Genomic DNA, 26,022 nt, shown 5'->3' on the forward strand with positions numbered 1-26,022 from the left:
TCCAGAAGTTCAGCATGGTTGCATGTTTCTTCCAAATGTAATATTCAGGATACTGAGGATCCGGGACTGGGCTTTATAACGGCCTGGGCTGTATTATGAGACCGCCATTTCAAAATAGTAATAATAATAATAGTTAAGTAAATAATGCCTGGAAGAGATTCCTACTCTCATTCATCAATTCAACTTATAGATCATTGCTTCATTTTAAAGAACCAACCAACCTAAAGTATTTACTATAAAATGTCTTTATTTTACATATCTCTGTATAAAAATAGTGACATATTTACTTACCTAAGCATGCTTGTACAGATTTAAGATGAAGGTGCCACATATGGAGAACAGAGTTATTATTGCTGTCCTTCTCAATGACTACTAAAAAGAATTTTTCTGAAAACGGTGGTGGGCGATATCCTATTGTTCAAAGGGGAAAAGAGTAATTAATCTTTCTGTAGCATTAGAAAAACATCTGAGTTGTAAAGAAAGAAAAGCCGATGACTTGAGTATATTTTGTCCTTTCTAAACCTCTCGTTGGCTTAATTTCCCACTGTATTAAGGTATTAAGAAGAGAGAAACATAATCTAGTTGTAGGAGTCAGAGGTGGGGCCTTTAGAAGGCAAAAGGATTGGATAAGAACATCAGAGTGGAGCCATAATGGTTACATACTATGGCTTTCTAAGAGGGGAAAAGAAGAGACTTGTTCCCTATCTCTTCCTATGTGATATTCTGAGCCGCCCCTAGGACTCTGCTATCATCAGATTCAGCCTTTCAACCTTGGACCAGAAATCAAAGCTAAAATCTCTCTTCTTTATCATCCACACACACTCTATGGTACTAGACTACTGAAATACATCAGAAAATAGACTCTTAGAGGAAGAATTCATTTGAAGGATGATTTTTAATATAATTTTTATAACAAAAGTTACAGAGCTATCAAAACCAATTGGGCTCCATCAAATGTACACAAAGAGGTCAGTGACATGGTTCAATGGGTAAAGTAGCTAGTCACACAAGCCTGTCTTCCTGAGTTCAATTCCCAGAACCCATGAAAAGGTAGAAGGAGAGAACTGCCTCCAAAAAAACCCTTTTACATGAATACCTACAAACTCACATCCTACTCTCATATATACACAATAATAACTAAAATTTAAATTTAATGAACATATAAAGGCCAACACAAAAGGAATCCAAAGATGGGCCATCCATCAGACATTGAAAATTAAACATGAGGGTGAGTCTGATGGGTGAGGGTTCGCTGCAAGCCTGAAGATCTGAGATTAACCATCAGAGCCCAAGTATCCTGTGAGCTCCACATGTATACCATGGCACACAGGCCCATGTACACACATACACACAATAAACAATAAATTCAATAAATAAAAGAAGGAAACATTTTATCCTGTTATACTGCTTTTCTTACACAAAATTAACATTTTTAAAATTTTCCAAGTAATTGAGAAGGAAGTAGAGATAAAGGCACAGAGAAAAGTGTAGGAATTTCATGGTGGGTACATTTTTCCTGTTAACAGACGAATTCTTTATAAGTTAAATTGAGATCTGCATTGAACAATTCAAACTTCCTTTTAAAATTAAAGTTTTGGGCAGGGAGAGGTGGCTCAGTTGGTAAGTGCTTGTCATCTAAACATGAGTACCTGAATTTAGTTCCCAGTGTGTGTGTGTGTGTGTGTGTGTGTGTGTGTGTGTGCGCGCGTGCATATGTGCACATGCACACACATGTATGTGCACAAAAATATATGAACCTACTTTGTACATGGATTCAAACAAATTAAAACACCGGTATTTTGGGCAATTAACACATAAACTACTCTGAAATTTTTTATTTCATTAGCTTGATAATATAAGCAAAAACATCACCTTTAGAAATGCAGGCAGAGGGCTGTAGAGATGCTTCAGTGGTTAAGAGCTCTGCCTGCTGTGCTGGATAGTTTTATGGCACCTTGACACAAACTGGAGTCATCAGAGGAGGGAGGCTCAACTGAAAAAAGCTCACCATAAAATCCAGCTGTTGGGCATTTACTTAATCAGTGACTGATAGGGGAGGGCCCAGCCCACAGTGGGTGGTTCCATGCCTGGGCTGGTGGTCCTGGGTCCTATAAGAAAGCAAGCTAAGCAAGCCATGAGGGGAAGCCAGTAAGAGGCACCCCTCTGTAGCCTCTGCATCAGGTCCTACCTCCAAGTTCCTGACCTGATGGAGTTCCTGTCCTGATTTCCTTTGGTAATGTACTGTAGTGTGGAAGTGCAAGCAGAATAAACCCTTTTGGTCATGGTGTTTCATCTAACAAAAACCCCAGCTAAGTAAGACAGCTGCTTCCTTTTCCAGAAGAGCCAGGTTCAGTTATCAGCACTCACATGGCAGCTTACAACTACCCTTAACTCCAGACCCTGGGGGATCCAACACTCTTGTCTCACTTCCAGAGGCACTAGACACATACTTGGTACACAGACATACATACAGACAAAATAACCCACATACATAAAAGAAAGCATTTTTATTTTTATAAAAAGTTAAAAAGTACAAAAATAAGGAAGAGCAATGGATGAGAAAAATATGCACATTTAGTTTTTAAGGAAACAGTTATAAAACAGGGGGGAAAAACAAAGAGAAACTTTACACACAAAAGACAAAAACTTTAAAGAATCATTCACCAAAAAAATTTTTTTAAATAATTTGACAGAGGCTTAAGAAATACATCAAAGGGGAGTAAGTATTTGGAAACCCTTTGTAAACTAAAGTGGTACTCAATACAGAAAATGATTTCTTAAAGCAGGGCATGTCTTTTCATTTTAATACGGCATAATTGCTATAAATACAAAATCATAATTTCTAAAAGAAATACTTGATGCCAAATTAAGTTGAAACTAAACATTACACTGCTTGTTTTCTAAAGATCTTATAGAAAACCTATTTTCTTTAAAAAAAAAATTGGGGGGGTGACGAGAACAAAGATGGGTCCTCTGGAAGAGCAGCAAGTGCTCTTAACCAACGTGCCACACAGTGGCTCTGACAGGTGACAGCTGTGTGCGCCCAAAGCTAGAGTGGCCACCTGAAAATCCCCATGCATGACGAAAAGCTGGCAGAGTTTTTAATGATTAAAATAAGCAACTCACTTTTCCCCCCCGATGAGATTTCACTGTTTATTTTAGGCAATTTTAGAATGGTAGTGAGTCAGTCCATTTCATCAGTTAAAAAACAAGACCCACCTCCCCTCAAAAAAACATACCTTGTGATGGCTGAAAAAATATTTCTGTTTCCTTTTCCTTTTTCTCCATGTCTTCTTTATGCGGTCTATATCCAATAATGAAATCTTCTTGAAACACGTGCAGTAACTGTGTATTTGAGCCACACTAAAATGAGATAAGTGAAAGAGATTTTCATCTTTGAAATTCTTTATCTCCCATTCCCCACCTCCCAACACTAACAAACTAAAAACAAACCTCAGTATAATGTCTATTCTTAATCTAACTAGAAAAAAAAGCAGGAAAAAATTGCTAAGACTTTCTTGGATTAATAAAATAAAGTACTTTCAGAGAAAGCACAGCTAATCACAAAACAGAGTATCAGGTTTATGTCTCAAGCACAGAAAAACACTAGGGCTCAGAACTTCAGTCAGGTTCAGTTTCCAGAACCCAGGTCACAGGACTCACAACTGTGACTTCAGCTCTAGGGGATAAAAAACATTGGTCCCCTTGGACACTGACACTCACATGTACATATCCAGAATCAGATATACACACCAACACATAATTAAAAGATAGGAAGAATAAACCTTCTTAAAATACTGAAGAACTACAGATGTAGTTAAATGACCTGAACCACTTGTGGCCCTGACAGGTGAAGAGGGCTATGCTCACTAGACTGACGACAACCAGCACAGTTTCCAAGTCTACCTGAGAGCTCCACCAATGAACACTAAACCCTGGGAAAGGTTCTCAGCACCCCTGTAGACCGTTCAGTAGGAACTGTGAGAACTTGTTTAAAGTGGATGACAATCTTTGTGGAATACATTTACATGAACGTGCAGAGGGTCAACAGAGGCCTATGAAATACACCATTGGTAATATGCTGCATGGTCATGTTACCAGACCACACAGAATACAAACAATCACAGTCAACTAGAACCACCTGGTGAACTAAAACCTCAAGGAAAAGGCTAGATTCAAGCAAGGGAATACAGTGGAGGAGTGTTGAGACCACTGGATGGCAACCTTGCAGAAAGTAGCTTTGATTAACTGGCAATGAAAGAACAGTGTAATCTTAAAAATCATGAAAATCAATCTTTTTACACAGAATGAAATAATAGGACTATAATATTAAGTCAAGTCATAAAAATTGCATCCAAGATCAGAGCATTTTTATGTCTCTCCAGGTGTAAAATCTCTTTATAACATAAGATCAGCTTCCCAAAGGAAAAAGAACAAAGGAAGAATGTAAGGCCTTCATGAGTACAGAATCAAAGAGCACAGCCATGGCAATGCAAGCCTGTAATCCCAGCACTCAAGAGGCTGAGGCAGCAGTGAGGTCCAAGCCAGCCACATAGCCAGCTGCCTCAAAAACAAAGAACAAACAGGGAAGGTGAGAGGGGGTAAGAACAAGAGGGCTGAATCAGGGAGGAGGGAATAGAGAGAAATATTGATAGATAAGAGAAAAAGAGGGAGGGGGAAAGTGGATGGAGGGAAAGACAGACACAAGTGAAAGATCAGAGAACACACACTGGGGAAAACCTACAATGAGTTTTACAACTCTGAGGTTTGAAATCCATTCACTTGTCAGTGGTTGGACATTACTACCCTGTGTTAATGAAAATCAGAAGCAGCTGGGAAACAAATCTGGTGTAAATGTAAAGTCAAGAGAATACTAGGTCAGAGTGGACCATACCAATGTCCCATGGTGAAGAGAGAAAGGGACCCAAGTTAGGGAAGGCACTCTTCTAGATCTCTGGAGCAGAAAAAGGAAATAATGGGTTGAATTAAAAGCACAATAATGCAGCCTGAGAACAGAAAAATTGCAATTTCCTTGGAGGCCTCATTAGTAACTTGAGTCTGGCAGCCCCATTTCTGCTACCAAAAACTGATGTGGTAATTTCTTCACATAAGCAGAAATAACCTTCATTTCACTTAAGAATGCAAGCACTGTGGAAAAATTACAAGTAACTCTATACTTGTCTTATTTTTCACTTTGTTTTGTTTTAAAAATGTGGTTACTTCCTCAAAGTACTCCTTTTTGTTTAAATGGCTGTGCTCTCTCTCAGTCCAGGAACATGACCCTAAAGGAATAAACATTGCAAGGAAAAAAGACTAAATTTGCCCAGGGAGGGGGGTGCGGCCCTCTCCTCTTCTCCCAGATAGGAGCTGGGAGGAAGCCTGACTACACAAAGGGTCAGGAATAGGAAGTAAATGTACATGCTGAGGTGGCTCATCTGCATGTTAACGGATCTCATAAAAATAAATGCTGTGTGTTCCCTACTGAGCTGAATGGAAGCTAACATGGAAAAAAGCCAGAGCTGAGCCTCTGCACAGCTGCACTATGTCTGCTGTGGACACTGGATTATACTTTTCCTGACTGAATCAAACTTCCTTCAAATAAGAGGTAAAGACACAGGTAAGAGTCAATGAGAGGACTCTTTCTCTCTCACACACACACTTTGGAAGTCACTACACATCAGATGTTTTACCAAATAAGAATTATTCTAAAACATATATGTTTATTATATATAATATATGTTTATATATTATATATATGAAATATATATATATATAAACCCTGTGGAATGAAGAGAATCAAAGAGCACATAGCATCACCAATTTGAAAACATGCTTTTACTTGGTCAGTTATTGCATCAAGTTCAATAATGCAGCCTGGTCGAGCAGTAGACTGTTGGCTCACAATGTTAAACACTTCTCCAATAAGTTTCTGTAAACAAAAAATGTCAACGATCAACAAAATTCCAGTCAATAAGAGATAGCATTACAGACACTAAAACCCCACCCCCAAAATCATTGATTGACAATGACAATATATTCAAACAAATATATCAACTTTATATTCTTGTTACTGTTTCTAAAGTTAAGCTAGAAAAACTTATATTTACACAAGTACTGTAACATCAAAGCATCCAGCTATTTCAATAGCTTCATCAAGACAAATGTGTGAGTGGGTGGCATATGATGTTTAGTGCCCTTTGAAAGCACAACTCTCCAAATGTACTATCGGGATCACGGCTGACAAGTGGATGCTGCCTTTTGAGATGGCAATGCCTGACTTAAAACATGAAACTAACTTCTATATTCCTTAAAACTTCCCAAACTTCATACTGGGAGGAGGCTCCCAAAACCCACACCAAGAAGCCATTTCTTTCTTTCTTTTTTTTTTTTTTTTTTTTTTTTTTTGGTTTTACAAGACAGGGTTTCTCTGTATTGTTTTGGAGGCTGTCGGTCCAGCCCAGCCTCGAACTCACAGAGATCCGCCTGCCTCTGCCTCCCGAGGGCTGGGATTAAAGGCGTGTGCCACCACCGCCCGGCAAGAAGCCATTTCTTTTAAATAAAAACCTTTCAGTAATTTAACTAAATGCCTCAGCACCCACCTCCAATGTTTTTCCCTGCCTTAACAAAGTTTAGATCCTTCCTTGCTTAGCCTAAGGTCAGCTCTAAGAGGAAAGAGCATCTGAACTGGACTTGTGGGATCTTTCCCATTTGTATCAGTAGAATTCTAGACCACGTGGTGGTGGTTTGAAAGAAAATGGCCCCAAAGGGAGTGGCAGTATTAGGAGGTGTGACCTTGTTGGAGGAAATATGTCACTGTGGGGGTTGGCTTTGAGGTTTTTTCCTCAAGTTTCACTCAGTATGACAGTCATTTGATGAGTTACTATTGCCTCTAAGTCAAGATGTAGGACTCTGAGCTCCAGCACCACGTCTGCCTGCACGCTGCCATGCTCCCCACCATGATGATAATGGACTGAACTCTGAAACTTAAGCGAGCACCTCAATTAAATGTTTGCATTTATGAGCTGCCATGCTCATGGTGTCTCTTCATATCAATAAAAACCTAACTAAGGCACATGTATTGGGAGATATTCTGGGATTAAATCAAGAGAATAAAATAAGTGGTTAAATAGGGCTGAATTTATTAATGAGTACATTCACCCAGAGTCAGGATTTGTGTGTGTGTGTGTGAGAGAGAGAGAGAGAGAGAGAGAGAGAGAGAGAGAGAGAGAGAGAGAGAGAGAGAGAGAGAGAGAGAGAGAGAGAGAGAGCTCAAACACATACAGATTATTCACTGAAATCTGGACTCAGCTGTGGCCTACAATCTATGAGGCTAAAATGCCAGGATTTCCTTAGCACAAAAAAATAAAAAAAAAATAAAAAAAGACTGGTACTCAAAGTGCATTGTCAGACCAACTGCAACAAGACAGTACTTTTTAGAGTATACTGTGCATCTACACTTCAACAGGATCTCTAGATTCATATGTATACAAAAGTTTAAGAAGTGTTACTACTATAAGTTGGGTGCCCTGATTAGATTTTTTGTCAACTTGACACCAGCGAGAATTATTTGGAAAGAGGAACCTTAACTGAAATAATGACTCCATCAGATTGACCTTCAGGCAAATCTGTACAGTATTTTCTTGGTTAGGCAGGTGGGCCTGGGTTATATAACAAAGGCAGGCTGAGCAAGCCATCAGGGCTAAGCCAGTAAGCAGCATTATTCCATGGCTCTATTTCACTTACTGCCTCCAGGTTCCTGTCTTAAGCTCCTGTCCTCAGTGATGAAATATGAACTAAGACCTGTAAAATGAAATAAATGCTTGCCTTCCCAAGTTGCTTTTGGTCACAGTAATAGGAACTTTAACTAAGATACAGGGCATAGTGGAGTGAACCGCTAATTCCATCACTCAGGATGCTGAGGTAAGAGGAGTTCAAGGACAACCTGGGCTGCATAGTGAGTTCCAGTCAAGGGCTGAGGTATATCACAAAGGTAGAATGCTAACCCATCAAGCACAGAACTCTGGGTTTCATTCTCTCTCTCTCTCTCTCTCTCTCTCTCTCTCTCTCTCTCTCTCTCTCTCTCTCTCTCTCTCTCTCTCTCTCTCTCTCTCTCACACACACACACACACACACACACACACACACACACACACGTGTTGCCTTGATTGATGATTTTCAGTCTTGGCTGCACACTGACCCCTTCTCAGTCACTGATGCTTAGGTCCCACTCAGAGACTGATTTGCTGGCCTAGGGGACAATCTGATTATGAGTCATTCTATACGCTCCTCTGCTATTTCCAACATGTAACCAAGACTCTCACAAGAACACATTCCTGCTGAAGGTTTGTCTTCCCTGCTTACATTCTCTACCAACACTATGCCTAAGGAGTTTACCAGTAAAGAATACCACTCAACTTCGCCTACAACCAAGAAATTCATTTCATAGTAAAAATAACTTCACTTAACCAACAAATTTCTTTGACAGTGCAGGATAGCACCAAAATTAGGTTGAAGTACATGAAGCACAGAACTTCAATAGTAAACACACACATACACTCAAAAACACACACTCACAAACACATACACAAAAGATCAAGATAAGTGATATTTTAGTTAAAGTGGTATTTTTAAATAAAAATTCATGCAAAATTAATATTAGAAATACAAAAAAATACAATAAAATGTAAAAATTTAAACACAGGATCTAAAAATGCCATAATTATCCTGAGAACAAAAATTAAAATTTATAGATGTATTCTTTTTTTCCGGAAAATTAAATACATCATATAAAGTTTAAGTTTACAGCCGGGTGATGGTAGCACAGTCAGGAGGCAGAGGTAGGCAAACTTTTGTGAGTTCGAGTCCAGCCTGGTCTACAGAGTGAGTTCCAGGACAGCCACAACTGTTACATAGAGAAACCCTGTCTCGAAAAACCGAACAATAAAAAGTTTAAGTTTACATACACCTGAGGCTGGAGAGATGGCTCATCTCAGCAGCAGATGGACAACATAAAGCAAACTCAGTAATACTTCTGGAGGTTCTTTATCTCAGGGATGTGTGTAACCTTACAAACCTCTGCACATATGTTATGGCTTTCAGTCTTGTTGTGATGGGGTTTCTGTGTGAACGTGTGTGTCCCTGCATCTATGTGTTTCCTGTGCTTTTTCTTTGTCTCTTTTTCTGTCCTATTCTGATTTGTTTGTTCTTATTTTATCTAATTTTACTTTATTATTATTCGTTAAGAGCCTGTTTGTACCCTAATAAGAGAAAGAAATGTGGATGGTGGGGTGGAAAAGGTCTGGGAGGGGTGGGAAAGGAGAAAACAAAATCAGAATATATTTTACTTTAAATCTATTTTCAGTAAACAAAATTAAAACAGCCCAAAAAGTGCTTTTTATAAACCAATTATATTCACATAATAAAACTTTTCTTAAATATTTGCATAAGCAAGGTGTGGAGACACATGCTTTTAACTCCAGCACCTCAAGTGGAGTAGAAACAAAAGGAGCAGCAGCCCATGGTCAGTCCTGGCTATATGAGATTTGTCTCAATTTTTTTTTTTTGTCAATGTAAAATTGTAAAATCTAAAAGTACTTCAGTTACTTTTCACATCCCCATTTTAACAGAGCATTAGTCTGCTGTAATAATCAGAATAACTCACTCTGTAGACCAGGCTGGCCTCGAACTCAGAGACCTTCCTACCTCTGCCTCCTGAGTGCTGGGATTAAAGGCATGCACCACAAACAATGGTTTTAGACAAAGTAAAAAGATAATTTCTTATTAGCTTAGAAAAAGATTTGAAAATTCTTACTGAGGCTTCTGGGTCTGATAGTTCATCTAATAATTTTCTTGCATCTACCACAGCTTGATAGAGCCTCAAACTTTTGCCATCGGATGCAACAAAGCAAGCACTTGCAGAATTGCAGTATGTGCCTGAGAAAAGAAAATTAAGTCTTTGCTTTACAGTGTGCAGTTTATTTTTATTATTAACTAAAGCATAAGAAACAAACAATTACACCTTTCTTTCTAGGTATAACTATCATCCAGAATCATAATTAAATAGATACAATTTATGGATACAATTTCTTAACAAAAATTCAGTAGAAATAAATATAAAAAGAAAACTCTAAATTCTACAGATAAGTCTGTACGAACACTCTGGCAATCTGGAAGAGGGAATCATAGGATCGAAGACAGATCAGGCACCAGAGTGACCTCGAGTGATCTAAAGGTATAACATCAATTGGCAAGCTAAGCAATAGTGGAAGGACCACCTCGAATGCCCATTCCTGATAATGAACTTGATGTCTATAACTATCCGGGAGCCTTCATCCTGGGACTGATGGAAGCAGAGGCAAACACACAACTAAGCACTGAACTGAACCCAAGGAACCCAGTGACAGAGAGAGAGGAGTGATGAGCAAATTGGCAAGGAATGGGCTGGCAAAACCAGCAGAGACGGCTGATCTGAACAGGGGGAGTGCTCTTGGACCCCAGACCGACAGTGGGGAGGCCAGAATGGGACTGATCTGGACCCCCCAAATGTGAGTGTCAGTGAGAAGGCCTGGGCAACCTATGGGGCTCTGAGCTGTGGATCAGTGTCTATAAAAAAAAAAAAAAAAAAGATGCTTTATATAAATATGACAGACCGATCAACTCTATGCTCTTCTACCTAAATTTACTGAATATTTACAAAAGTAAAAAATTTTTGTAGTAAGGAGTCAGACCCCAAAAATATTTGGTGTTTTTCAATTCTGCTGTATAATTTTGTATATTCTTAATAAAATATCGTTGCTATTGATAATACATAAATGATTTAAAATAACATTGGCATATTCAGATTATATAATTGATTATAATATTGTATACATGTCCAAAATGCAAGAAAATCATTGCTGTGAGTGATGGTTCCCAACAGCTTATGTATGTATTTTAATAAAATAGTTAATGTAAATCAAAAAAAAAAATATCTTGGGGCTGGAGAAATGTTTCAGCAGTTAGGAGCACTGGCTATTCTGGAGGACTGGGTTTGATTCCTACTACCAACAATGGTGGCTCACAACTGTCTGCAACTCCAGTCCTGGGGATCTGACACCCTCTTTTGGCCTCTCATGGCAGGCAGTCACATGCTGCACAGACACACATGTAAGCAAATACTCATACTCATAAAATAAAAATAATTTTAAAAACTTAGCTATGACAAATATAAAGCATTTTGTGAACCAAGCATGGTGGTAATATCAGCACATGCCAGGCAGCAGAATCTCAATGTCTAAGGCCAACATGGTCTATATAACATGTCATAAGCTATAATATCTCAAACAAAAAATAAAGAAAAACATTTTTCATAACAATAATTTAAATTTTATTCATTTTACCATTAAACACTTACCAAGACAATAACTAGGAATAAGAGTTGGAAGCCATGCCACATTAGAGAAGGCTGAGGTATGTAAAGAGTTAATTCGAGCCAATTCTGATACTCCCCCAGTGTATGACAAAGGTCCTATGGGGTCTACACGCCACAGAATAAGTTCACTGTAGATTGCATTTGGGTCATGAAATGTACGAGTTGCTGCATTTCTAAGAGGCTGTTTCGATGAGTCTTTTGTGTGTTTTACAGGGTCTATTAATCTATTTACTTTACTGTCTGAGTCCCACTGACAGTCTGATTCAGGAGTCAACAGAGCATTATGATGGGAGGACGTCAGCAACAGTGGTAAAACCGAATGGCACGCCAAGTCATTGAGGTGGAATCGGTGACCACAGTATCTGAATTTGTGGGATACAGTCAGAACAGTGGTAAAGGCTGACTTGTCAGCAAAAGTGACTGCCCACTGATTCAAAGACCCATCTATGTGTTTAGAGACCATCATTACTGTGGGTGCTAAAATGTTCATGTCTGTACTGTGTGATCTGGAGTGTGGCTGTGACCCATGAGAATTATCTACAGACATCAGCTCTTGGTGTGATGAGGTATAGTATGAATCTTTTGTAGCATTTACACAGGCATACATCATGATATTTTTACTAAGAGAATTTGCATCCCCAGAGGGAAATGCAACAGGAATCCGAGAGGAAAAAGAAACCTGAAAAACACAAGGGTGATTCATTATAAGGAGTTTGCCTTCTCTCAAAAATACTTTTCCAAACACACTTCTATTTTCAAAATGTCAAATCCCAGCTTCCTAGCAAAAAAAAAAATGTTTAACCTCTGTATAGTTCAATTCCTTTCTTCTGCTTATGTATTAGATCACTATTCATAGCCCAATACAAGATAAACTGTTTCAAATACATTGCTTATCAAAATAATCACATCATATATTTAAATTATAATAAAGCTAAGAAAGATAGCACATAAAAGCAGCTTCATCTGGCTTATAAAACTGGAGATGAGCACATGCCTATAATACCAGCACTTGGGAGGTAGAGGAAGGAGGATCAGGAATCAAAGGTCATCCTCAACTATGCAACTAGTTGAAGACCTGTCTCTTATAAACAAACAGACAAAAACTTGAAACCTCACATTTTCAAAGTAGTTTCCTTAGTGGTACTAAAAATATTACAATTCTCTGAAAGCATGAATAGTCAAATACTCAGTGTTTCAAAAAAAGAAAAAAATTAATTTCTTTTTATTAACTAAATGTGTACAATGAATAGTACTAATCCCCTTTGAAAATAAGAATATGTATTTTCTCAGTTGTTTATCAAAACTAAATTTTTTAGTTATTCTGAAAAATCTGAGAAATCCATGCATCTTGTTATTTTAAAAACACAGCAATGTTCTCATCAACTGAATATACCTGGACTTGTCTAAATATCCCAGGGTTATATTCATCCAAGTACTTGACATGCCACACTAGAAAGGTCCCATCTATAGGGTGTATGGTGAACAGCATGTCAGGGTTCTTATTCCATTCTGTCAGCAGCATTTCAATCTTCCGATCAAGCAGCACTGTAGGCAGTGGCATGGCGATGCTAGGTCCTGGGTGGGTTCTAGGACTTCCCTCTCTCTCTCCATCTTCATGTTCTGATGATCCAGTACCTGCCTCAGATTCTCTATCCAGAGATAATTCTAAATCAGAAAATACATTTGTCAGAATATATACTATAAAATACCATAAAAATCCCTTTAGAAACTATAAGCTACTTTTTTAATTTGTGGTCAGAAAAAGTATTTTCTTGTCTGAATTGAAATTACTAGGATTATTTTTAGAAACATGAAAATTTCATCACATTTTCATTATTAAAATTAGCAAAACATATTTTTCATAAAACAATGTGGCTTCTAAAATATTGTATTAGTCAAGGAAATATAAAAAACTATAAATACAGAGAGAGTTTGCCTGGAATGAAGGTACAAGTTTATAACCCAATCTACACAGGAGGCTGAGGCAGGAGGAATTCAAGTTCTCTGGGCCAGTCTGGCAATTTAGGGATGCTGTGTCTCAAAATAAAATTAAAATGGCTGAGGGAATAGTTCATAGAGAACTTGTCTAACCTGCATGAGGCCTGGGTTTAAGTCTACTAGAGTTAGTTAACATGTCCAAGAACAAGCACATTGCCTGACTGAGAGATAACCAGTACTAAAAAGGAGAAAGAAAGGAGAATTCAAACTTATAGAGGTACCACAAAAAGCTGTTATTTTTAGTGGGGAAAAAAACTTAAACAAGGAATACAAACCATGGTCTAATTTCATATGTAAACCCCTCTCTCTTTCCTCCTGTGAGCGCTCTTCATCTTCTTTGTCTGCATCATCACTTTCATGTTCTAATTGTTTTTCAGAAAGTTTTCGTAACTGGTGCATAAATATTTCAGTAGATGATGTAAAATGAAACTCCTTGTTGTTTAACCAATGAACTACAAATCCCCCATTGACATCGTCAATATTGAATGCAGTGCCAACCAAGACATTTGGAATATCTGTGGAAACAATAAAGATTAAACTTTCAATATGATGCTCCAATTTCTTAAAAAAACACAGCAAGCGCTTACCATGATTAAGCACATACTTACCCAGAGAAGACATTAAACAAGTCAGCATGATTCTACCAGGACTTGTAACAACTTGAACTGAATTCACTTGTGACTGTAAGTATTAAGAACTAATGGCATACTCTTACATTAAGTTAAATTACAGTACTAATTTCAAAACCAAATACAGTGACACATCATCTTTAGCTGAATTCTAGTTTTGAGAAAAGAGGGTGGACACATAAGAGATAACTAAAGGTTCAAATGGATGTTAAACACTGTAGAATGACATAAGAGTGTCTTAGGCATGACAGTGATGCAGTAATTACGCCATGATTCTCCTTACTCTTAAGGAGATACTTGAAGTACCTAAGGACATGTGCAGCATTTGAAAAGATTAAGAAAAAAAAACCTCACTCACAAATAAGAATACATGATCATACATGCAAACACAAACACACACACATACACAAAAACCAGAAAAATCAATTACAAATGTTAATGGTTAAATGTAAGTGACAGCTATGAAAGTGTTCACTGCACTATTCCTTTAATCTTGCTGAATGTCTGAAACGTTCCTAAAAGTTGAGGGGGAAAAAACACAAGGATGCAGAAAAGAACCTGGGCAATGGCTCAATTATAGTGCTTACCAGGCAAGCAAGGGGACCAGAGTTCAGGTCCCCAGAATCCAAGTAAATGCTAGGTGGATATGATAGCACACCTAAAGTCCCAGGAATCAGAAGACAGGATCCCAGAACAAGCTGCCTAGCCAGACCAGCCATATTGGTGAGCTCTGGGTTTAAGGGAGAAATCCTGCCTCAAGGAATACAGTGGAGAGTGATGACAGAAGACTACCTCCCGGGCTCAAATCTGGACTCCTGCACAGACTCACCCACTTTCCCAAAGATATGCAAACATGCATGTATACACCTATGTACACCACACACAACAGAAAGAAAAAAAGGCACACATATAGGTTGAAGGGATAAATGAATACATAAGATATTAACATGTGATGAACCTATGTAAACAGTATGACAACTGTCAGAAAATCCTAGATCTACAGAGTTGGCTCAGTGATTAAGAGTACCTGTTGCTCCTATGGAGGACCTGTATTGACTTCCAGCACCCTCATGATGGTTTATAACTATCTGTAACTCCAGTCCCTGGGGATCAAATGCCCTCTTCTATCTCCATGGACAACAAGCATGCCTGTGGTACACACATTTACATATAAGCAGAACACTCCTATACACAAAATAATTGAAAATATATTAACTAATTTAAATTTTAAAATGTCTTTGGCTATATCATAGATTCAAATGATTTCTGGGAAAAAAGAGGGGGAAAAACAGTACAAAATTATTTGCATTTAACAATCAATTTGGTCAATCTATAAATTGTATTTACAATAGTACCTATATATAATGCATGAAGCCAAATGACTTAATAAAATTATATTTAAAATATTATGTAGGTGGGCCAGGCACATAGCATATACCTAAATTCCTGGCGGAGGTTGGAGAGGTGGATTTCTGTGGGTTTTAGGCCAGCTTGGTCTACATAGTAAGTTCCAAACCAGTCAGGGCTATATAGTGGGATACAGTTCAAAAACAAAACAAAACAAAAAATAATATGGTACAGTAAGGCCCAATAGCAACAAGAACGTATAATCTCTATGGTTATCAACAATACAGCAATGTACAATCCCACCCCATCCAATGTCAAGTGCATGCACAGTTAAGAGCCAAGCTTTCTAAAGTAGATAGAATTTATTGCAGAGTATCATTAATTGCATTTTCTTAAATATTATATTCTCCTATCCAAGTACTAACCAGGCCTGACCCTGCTTAGCTTCCGAGATCAGACAAGATCGGCAGCGCAAGATGCCCCTCAACTGAAGAATGGATGGAGAAAATGTGATATATTTACACAATGGAGTGCTACTCAGAGGAAAAATAAACAACAATGGAATCTTGAGATTCACAGGCAAATGGATGGAATTAGAAGAAACCATCCTGGGTGAGGTAACCCAGTCACAAAAAGACAAGCATGGTATGTACTCACTCATATATGGAATTTAGACATAGAGCAAAGGATTACCAGCCTAAACAATCCACACCGCCAGAGAAGTTAGGAAACAAGGAGGACCTTAAGAGAGACAAGCATGGTTCCCCAGAAGAATGGGAAAGGGACAAAATCTCCTGATCTGAACACTGGAATCCAGTTGCAGAGAGGGAGGAGTGATGAGCAAAGGGGTCAAGACCAGGCTGGAGAAACCCACAGAAACAGCTGACTTGAACAAGGGGGAGCTCATGGACCCCAGACTGACAGCTCGGAAACCAGCATAGGACTGTTTCAGACCCCCTTAATGAGGATATCAGTTTGGAGGTCTGGTTAATCTATGGAGCCTCTGGTAGTGGATCAGTATTTATCCCTAGTACACAAATGGACTTTGGGAGCCACTCCACACAGAGGGATACTCTCTCAGCCTAGACACATGAGGGAGGGTCTAGGCCCTGCTCCAAATGATATGCCAGACTTTGAAGATCCCCTCATGTAAGGCTTCACCCTCCCTAGGGAGCAGAAAGGGGATGAGATGGGGGGGGGTAGGGGAGGAGGAGGGGAGGGAGAAGGATCTGGGATTGACATGTAAAATAAGCTTGTTTCTAATTTAAATTTTAAAAAAGGAAAAAAATTATATTCTCATAGTCAACAACTCAAAAAAAAAAGCTTCTTTGGAAAGGTTAAAAAAAAAATTTATAAAAAACTAGCTGGAGAGGTAGCTCAGAGGTTACACTGACTGCTCTTCCAGAGGTCATGAGTTCAATTCCCAGCAACCACATGGTGGCTCATAACCATATAAAATGAGATCTGGCTTGTGTGTGCATAATAAATAATTTTTTAAAAAACATAAAACTTGAAAACCACCTATTTGCCTAGAACTCAGAAGACTGATGATTACAGATTCAAATCCAGCCTGGGGTACAAAGAAAGATCTTTCCTCAAAAACTCAGGGAGGGGGCAAAAGATCAAAAAGGTAATATAAGTAAAATAACAATCACTCAGCCATTGTAGCATTGTCAGACAAAATAATAAGAACCAGAAATGTAGGCATAAAGGATAATTTTACACATCTTAGTAACTGACTATGCTGAACCTTGCTTCAAACTCAGCTTCCCCCTTTTGGTGAACTCTTTCAACCCTCCCTTCCTGTTCCCTTCGTGTCAGGCACCAATACCTAGAAATACTTTTCTACCTGAACCCCGCTGCACACAACACACAGTAGCCACATCTAACCTGGACTCAGGTAGGTGATTTTCACTGTCCTTCCTTGTCCTCCAACACAATCTTATCCTTACCATCTTCAGCCTGGTAACAACCTGCTTGCAGGCCTTCCTCCTCCCACTCAACTCCATTCACTAGAGACTCCAACCCTTGGTTCAGACCCAACGTCCCCCTAGTCCTTTCATTCCTCTCTCCAGACTACTTTGCCTTACTGTGACCTACTCCCAGGAGCTCCCCTTCCCACCACACTTCCAGCTCTCTGGGAACCTGGCATCTTGGCATGCATCTCTTAGCTCTTTTCTGAAGTCCCTTTTCACCTAGCCCACCTCTGCATCTCTGCTACCCAGCAAACTGCAGAGCACTCTCTACCAGGCGACACACACACCACACTTTTCTAGATCCAGACAGGGCAACAAAAAGCAAATAATGGAAGACCCACTCAACAAAGACAAGACCAGGTATCAACACCTAGAATCTCCTCAGTCATCCCAACCCTAGATGACTAGGTACCATCACAAAAACACAAACATAAATGGCCAAGACAATATGCCTCCAACAGAACCCAGTAACCCTGAATTGCAGTAGCCCTGAGAAATGCAATATAGCTGAGAACAAGACAAACACATAAAAATAGCAATCATGATTTTAAGTTTAAGAACCTTACACGGTATATGAATAAATCCCTTAATAAAGTCTATGACAACACAAACAGTGGAATAAAATAATGAAAATAGTTCACGAAGTAGAAACAGAATCACTACAGGAAGCCCAACTGAGAAATGAAACTTTAGGAAGTCCAACAAAAACCTCAGAAGTGCGCCTCACTGGCAGAGCACAGGCCATGTGGAGAGTCTCAGGCACTGAAGACAAGGCAGAAGAAATGGGTGCCACAGTAAAAGATAAGTTAAATCTAAGATGATCCAGCCACAAACATCCAGGAAATCTGGGACACTATGAAAAGACCAAATCTATGAATAGGAATAGAAGGAGAAAAAAATAGCTCAAAGAAAATATTTTCAACAAAATCATGAAAGAAAATTTCCCTAAAGTAGGAGGTGCAAGAAGCATTCAGAACACCAAATAGATGAAACAGAAAAGAAATTCCAAGCAATACGTACTAGTCAGAACAATGAATGTACAAAACAAAGAAAGAACTATAAAAGCTATAAGGAAAAAAAAAGACTAAGTAACATACAAAGGCAGACCCATTAAAATTACACACAAATTCTCAATGGAGACTCTAAAAGCCAGAAGGAACTTGATAGATGTTCTAGAAACTCTAAGAGACCTCAATGCCAACCCAGACTACTATAATTAACAAAATTATCAATCACAATAGACAGAAACATTCCCAAAAAATCTAATTTAAGTAGCATCTATCTACAAATTTAATTCTACAGAAGGTCTAGAAGGAAAACTTCAACCAGAAGACATTACCTCACCCAAGAAAACACAATAAATAAATAATCTCAGGCCAGTAAATCAAAAGGGGTACACCTTAGCAATAAAATAAATATCATATATGTTACAGTTGTGTAGCTTGGTCCTCTTGTGAGACTCCTAACAGTGGAACAGAGGCTGTCTCTGACTCCTTTATTGGCTTTTGTAACCCTACTTCTCATACTGGTTCACCCTGCCCAGCCTTAGTACATGGGGAGATGCTTAGTCTTACTGCAACTTGATATGTTTTATTGATACTCATAGGAGACCTGCCCTTTTCTGGATGGAGATGGAAAAGGAGGGAATTGGAGTGTGAAGGGAAGTGAATGGAGGAGAGGGATTGGGGGGGGATGGGGAAGCTGCAGCCAGGATGTAAAATAAATAGATGAATTTTTTAAAAAAATGAAACCCTTTCCCTCTAAAGCAATAAACCTCCAGCTGATAAAGTAGGAATATAGGAATATATATATATGTATATATATATAGTTCTATCAGCAACACAGTAAGAAATTTACAGCCTTTCTATATATTTTTAGATCAAAAGAAAACATAATGCCCTTAAACAGAAGCTCTCAAATATGCTTTTGTCAACATGAAACCTGCTTCTATTAATTCTTAGTCCTGATAGGAGTACACACTAAAAGAAAATACCAAAGCTAAAGAAAAATATTTTTATATCTAAACATGGGCCAAGAGAGTCCACACAGGCAGAAAATAAGCTTCACTGAGGCATAAGCTATTTAGGTAAGGTTATAAAGAAGACCTACAAGAACAGTAGAACTATTAAGAGAGTATGCTAATTACCCAAGCTATCACTATTTGTGTTCCCAGACTCAAGTAAAGCTCTAATTTATTTGGAACCCTTGTAGACAAAGATGTTCAAAAAAAACTTATGAAATTACACTGTAAAAAACACAAATGCCCAGCTGAAGAAAGACTACCTTTTATTATATTCCCACTTTAAAAAGTATTTTAAAGGGCAACATAAAATAAAAACAGGTTACAAAGGAAACACCATTTTTTTCAATGTATTTACCTTATTTCAATATATTCATAAAAATCAACATCTTCTTATGCTTTACCTGTGGCAGGATTGATGCTTGCTGCGATGTGAAAATGACACAGTGCATTGGCATGGTGAGAAATGTGTCTCTGGACTTCATGGGTTGCAGTTTTGTCAGGCATCAGGTCAGTATGAGTTACAAGAACAGAAGACCTCCTCTGCCCTTTCCTTAAGTTCTTCAGATGGTGTATTGTCTACAACAGAAAAGTAATGCCCTAAACCCAGCTCTGAGAGGTCTAACAAATGCCAACCAAAGAAGTCTTTTCATTCCTCAGAATTTTAAGACTGGCCCCTGTGGAACTAATGATTTTAAGATATACTTTCTTAATTATAGTAGAACAATTTTGGATATATGTGCCACAATTCTTAAAAATGTTTGTAGTTTAAGGCAAAAAGTAATTGCTCAAAAGTACTTACTCCCGTATCTATAAACTATGAACAAAGGCTCCTGGTTAACCCAAGACAGAGTTTTTTGTAGCATGCTTTAGGATATCCCTTAGGTTAACAAAGACTGAGTGTTTCTGTGGCATGGGTGACGTGTGTGTATATGTGGGGGTGCTTTAGGGTATCCCACACTGAAACGAGAGTTACTACTCAGAACAAAAATAAATTCCCTGAATCCCTTTACCATGAAGAACAATGCCTCCCAAAATGGACTTAGAATTAGATATTCACCTAAACTAAAAGTGTGTTATCCCCAACAAAGAGGAAAACAGGACACAAAACAGAATAAGAAGAGCACAATGCCCTTATTGGGCTATGCCCACTACCTTCTGGAGACAGAGCCCAAAGCATTACAGTTCTAGGACAGTGGTCCAGCACTGAGATATTTATCTCCCAAGCCCTTGTTTAGCATGTGGGATTTAAATTAAGATGCGGCTCTAAGGGCAAAAATCTTCACAGCATGCCTGCTCACATGTATGACTTTGGACATGGGGCCACAGTCATTTTTGGCCTAACTTCTTCATATCACAACCCCACTTCTTAGTCTATAACTTACTCTACCCCCAAATGCCACACTTTATAAAACTTTCTATTCTTTTCCTTTGTTCTCATAGTAAGCAACAGTATGCTGCCAATTTCTGTCTACTAGAGTAATGTAGTTGATCCTCCTTTCCAATTTACCAACCATTATCCTTTTTCTTTCAAAAAACAGTATCATTTCAGTGTATGTTCTCTGCTGTCTCCCTGCTATGGAGTTGCTGATTTCTTAGACCTTCTGGCCCAAACTGCCTGTCCAATTTTTTCAATACATATTTGACATTCAACAAAGACATAATACTATTTATTTTTCTCCTAGGAGTAAAAAATGCAGTTTAAAACTATCTATACAAACCTAGCAGTGAGGAGTTTCATAGATGATATCAGAAAGTACAGTGTGCCAGGCAAATTCAGCCACTGAATTATCTCCTGAGCCCTGACCTACAGAATTTAAGATGTACCTACACAATAAAAACCCTCCATGGCACACCTAAAATTAAGCCTTTTCTTTTAAAAAATATTTAGACATTACTGATAACATTGCTAAAAGATGGTAAAAGTTTGTCAAATCACTACCATGCCATGTTTTGATAATAAGGAATTTATAAGGCATCACAGTGAACACAAAGACAGTTATCAGATGCTTATGTATAACTTGAGGATGAAACATATTATATAAATATATAAAAATAGTAAGTATCTAGTTAATATTCAGTACTTTGTTCCATTAAATTTCTATATAAAAACAAAAAGGTGACTTGAAATAGTATGACTTGCTTTTAATCCATGTAAGTTTTGGCCATTTTAAAAAATATATGACTAGCACCCAATCATAAACTGTAAGCATAATCACTAGAATCTGCTTGCTTCACATAACACTCAAGAGCACCATGTTCTGAATATTTCTACTTGACAAAACATCCATCAAAGCCACTTGGCCATGCAGCCATTAAACTATTTAACTGCATAACAACACACAAGTATAACTAATAGTGAAATTGATGATTGTAGCATTAATTAAAGTTATGAAACATTTCATACAATATTATCTTAATCATATAACAAAATTTATACATATACACATGACTCTAAAAGTTGGATTATAAATTCCATTATCCGCCCCCCCTTTTAGCATAGTTTTAGAATAAGCCTATCTTGGGCTGGAGAGATGGCTGGAGAGTTAAGAGCACTGGCTGTTCTTCCAGAAGATCCAGGTTCAATTCCCAGCATCCACATGGTAGCTCAAAATTATCTGACTCCAGTTTTCACAGATCTGAGGCCTCTTCTTCTGAATCTCCACAAGGGTACCAGACATTCATGTACTGAACTTACATACATGCAAGCTGAACACTCATACACATAAAATAAGTAAATAAGTATTTATAATAAGGGTGTCTTTTTTATACAATAGAAACAGTCATAGGCATGTTTACTATATAAAATATCTAGTAACTTTGAATACTATGTATGCCTCATTTTATTCCTTAATCGTTTTATATACATTAGCTAATAAAACATTATAAGCAATTTATTAAAAAGAGTCTGCTTTTTATCTTATTTTTCTTTGATGTCTATTCTGAGACAGAGTCTTGTGTAGTGCAGGCTAGCTTCCAACTTGCTGTATATGTAAGACTAACTTTAAACTCTTTGACTTGATCTTGCTTCCACCTCCCAAGTGCTAGGATTACAAGTATGCACACCACTGTACAAATGGATGTATGGTGTGTGTGTGTGTGTGTGTGTGTGTGTGTGTGTCGTTTGTTTTATGTATAGGAGTGTTTTGTTCATATATATATTTGTGCACCATGCAAGTGTCTTATGCAAAGAGGTCAGAAGAGATTCCCTGGAACTGGAGTTATAGATAGTTATGAGCCACTATGTGGGTGCTAGAAATCTAACCTGTGTCTTCTGCAAGACCACATATTCTTAACGGCTGAACCATCTATCCAAACTGCTTGCACTGTATTTTAAAAGTAGAAAAATTATTTCACTTTCAAAATATTCAGTCATGGCCACTATATAGCAATGATGAGAGTTCACCTGTACCTAACAGTTGCTTGTTTTTGAGACAGAGTTTTATGGAGCCCAGGATGACCCTGAACTCGCTATGTAGCTAAGGATGACCTTGAATTTCTCCTGAATGCTACAATTACAGACGTGTACCACATTCTCAGTCTCTTAACAAATTTTTTGTTAGTTGCTTTTTGTTCTTGCTATACTGTTGTTTTTGTTTGCATTCTGGACTGAGCCTTGTAGCGCAGGCTAGCCTTAAATTCTCAATCCTGCCTCTCAGGTGGTAGTATCAAAGGCATACAACACCAAACCCATCTCTACCACACAGAGCTGCTCTGCCTAACATCTTAATGAATAATTTTCTTTATTCTTAAGAAACAAAATGATATAAAAATGAAACATTTAGAACTAATTTCAAGGACTTTTATGTATTTTATTAGTTAAAGCTAAGAACTCCTACAGATTTTGACATTTGACCTACAAAATGAAAACATCAAATTTATGTTACTTATCTAGACTATATGCCTAAAATCATCACTATCTGTATTTAGCTTCATAACAGCACACATAAAGTAATTTCACAAGCATAAAGTAAAAATTTGCTATTAAATTCACCACATGTTTACGTACACCAATCCAGCAAAACAAATCTTCAAACCCATTACCACGTTACATAATGTAATACCTCAAGAGCATGCTGGATTCTGTCTTTGTGTTTTCCAGCATGAGAAAGGTTGCTGGCGATGCTGGAGGTAGTGGTCTCACAAATCTGCTCACCCAAAAGACAGTCTTCCGGTAACAACGTTTCTGCCCAGAGTCGACACACACCATCATGGCATGAAGTCAGTAAGACATTACAGACAGAACCCCTAACAGCAAAGAGAAGCACAAAATGCTATGAGTACCGACGCCATTCAGGGACTAAAAACTATTAATATTGGCTCTTCGTGTATTAAGATGGCATTAATATAAGACACTATATGGAAAAAGTAATTCATCCAAGGGCTTGAAACCTTTCATCGAGATACCCTAAGAACTGGGAAATGGGCTTGACAATAGCTGTAGAAATTTTTGCTTGACTATGCATGTGCTGAAAACCAGGCACCAAGGAGCATGAACATCTTCTAAACAAACAAAAGGAAATCTAATGCTCTAAGACAGAGGGTGATCATAATAAAATCATTAAATATTATTATTTACTTGACAGCACTAGTCTATCATTTCTGACATCCTGACAATCCAAAGAGTTGTAAATAGGCAAACAAATAAGCATTTTCATAATGTAAGTACAGAAGAATAGCATTACAAACTGTAAATCAACATCATCATTAAGTTAAAGGAGGTTAAAAACCTTGTAACATCAAGCAGCTTGAATACATTAACTGCTTATTAAAGAGGAACAGAGACCCTCTTCCTCCCCCCCATCCATTCCTCTCTCTCTGCTCTCTGCATGCACTCTCTGTGTCTATCTGCCTCTCTCTCCCTCCCTCCCTCCCTCCCTCCCTCCCTCCCTCCCTCTCTCTCTCCTCTCTCTCTCTCTCTCTCTCTCTCTCTCTCTCTCTCTCTCTCTCTCTCTCTCTCTCTCTCTCTCTCTCTCTCTCTCTTTCTTGTGTGTGATTTGTATGTCTGTCTGAAAGTGTGTTTCTGTTTGTCAATCATGGAGGCTTGGTAGTCAATGGGCTGGACCAGGATCTTGTGCACAGCAAGCAAATGCTCTACCAACTAAGCTATAGCCTGCAAAAATTATGTTTTCTTTATAAAAATTGCTTTTGGAGCTGGAAAGAAGACTCAGTGGTTATAGAGTACTTGCTTCTGGTTAAAGAGGATCAGAGTTCGCTGGGTGGTGGCGGCGCACGCCTTTAATCCCAGCACTCAGGAGGCACAGGCAGGCAGATCTCTGTGAGTTCGAGGCCAGGCTGGACCGACAGCCTCCACAACAATACAGAGAAACCCTGTCTTGTAAAACCAAAAAAAAAAAAAAAAAAACCTCTTACACAAAATCTAACTTAACTTACATGTTTATAAAAATAATGAAAATGGAATCTTCATTGTACTGGTATGTAGTGATTAACAGAATTGATTGAAATGAAGCTGCTTGAATTCAGTTTCTATGGCTGTCATTAGCCCTGTGAGCTTGTGAACAGATTTCTTCAGTTCTCTCTCAGTTTTTCTCTTTGTTGAATGAGGACAGGGTCAGCAAGCAATGAGACAGATGGGCTTGTGTACATAAAGTATTTAGTACAGGCCTTAGCACATATTAATTGTCCAGACAACTTGAACTTGTATTGTGAGTAGTAACAGTAGTAGTAGAATATTCTAAAACAGGTAGTTTTGCTAGTAAATGGGAACGTACACATTGAAGAAAAGTAACAAATTGTTAATAATGTACATAGTGGTGAGAATAATTTACAGTGAATAAACCAGCTAGGTTGTTCCTTTGGATGCTAGGGTTACCCATAGGACCTTCTCAAAGCATTTTACAAAAGAGTTTTGTTGACATAAATAATCTATTTTCCATAATGTTAATATTGCATGCATGTATATTTGTGTGTGTGTGTGTGTGTGTGTGTGTGTGTATTTAATGCCCTGCTGACTAGAGCTGGGACATATGTGGCTGAAGTATTATTGTTTTTAATTAGTCATTTCTTTATAACTATGAGGGATCAGTTCTGAGACTTCCTTTATATAAAATGGAGCATTATGTACATGTAACCTAGGAACATCTTCTTATGTAGTTCAAATTATCTCTAAGTTATTTATTACAAAATAAGGTTTTATGAAACACGTATCCAACCTGGGCATATACTTGCTTGTTTTACGCCATGAGAAACCTGTCACTGCTCGAGGATGTGCCAAGTAAACAAAGGAAAACTGAGTAGATGCCTGTCTCCTTTTTACTTCATGGTGATCCTGAGGTATGATTGAAGACTTCCAACCAGTCATAGGGTACCAAACTTTCAGAAGACAGTCATCCTGCAAAAGATACAGGTCCATACAATATGCAATCATTATATTACAAAACCAAACCTAAAACGGCATTTTATTACTTTAAAAAATAAATGAGCAATTTACTCATTATCTACCTTTGGTGAGTACTGGCATTTTTCAAACAGAGACTTAACACTATGTAAAGACCTGCAGATGGCTGGAGAGCAGAGACTAGTCCCTTGGATTTAAGAAAGGATAAAAAAGATGACAAGTTATCTATCAGTCACTATCATTCTCTCCCGTTTAAAGTATCTGCAAGGGTGAAACTCATCTTA

General features: G+C 38.0%; 1 protein-coding gene across 2 annotated transcripts in view; it reads right to left on the minus strand.

The window, feature by feature from the left end:
- Dmxl2 (Dmx like 2) overlaps positions 1 to 26,022 on the minus strand; it is a 111,994-nt gene that overhangs the window by 49,515 nt on the left and 36,457 nt on the right. For both annotated transcript variants that reach the window (XM_040729786.1, XM_040729787.1), the window contains exons 7-16: positions 25,554 to 25,732; positions 23,445 to 23,628; positions 19,785 to 19,959; positions 13,684 to 13,923; positions 12,804 to 13,075; positions 11,393 to 12,089; positions 9,812 to 9,933; positions 5,840 to 5,929; positions 3,240 to 3,363; positions 292 to 411 (exon numbers count right to left, since the gene is read on the minus strand). In XM_040729786.1, coding sequence (XP_040585720.1) covers positions 292 to 411; positions 3,240 to 3,363; positions 5,840 to 5,929; positions 9,812 to 9,933; positions 11,393 to 12,089; positions 12,804 to 13,075; positions 13,684 to 13,923; positions 19,785 to 19,959; positions 23,445 to 23,628; positions 25,554 to 25,732 — 2,203 coding nt within the window. The remainder of the gene's footprint in view (positions 1 to 291; positions 412 to 3,239; positions 3,364 to 5,839; positions 5,930 to 9,811; positions 9,934 to 11,392; positions 12,090 to 12,803; positions 13,076 to 13,683; positions 13,924 to 19,784; positions 19,960 to 23,444; positions 23,629 to 25,553; positions 25,733 to 26,022) is intronic.

This window comes from Mesocricetus auratus, unplaced genomic scaffold, assembly GCF_017639785.1.
Source record: "Mesocricetus auratus isolate SY011 unplaced genomic scaffold, BCM_Maur_2.0 Super-Scaffold_100022, whole genome shotgun sequence".
Taxonomy (NCBI): Eukaryota; Metazoa; Chordata; class Mammalia; order Rodentia; family Cricetidae; genus Mesocricetus; species Mesocricetus auratus.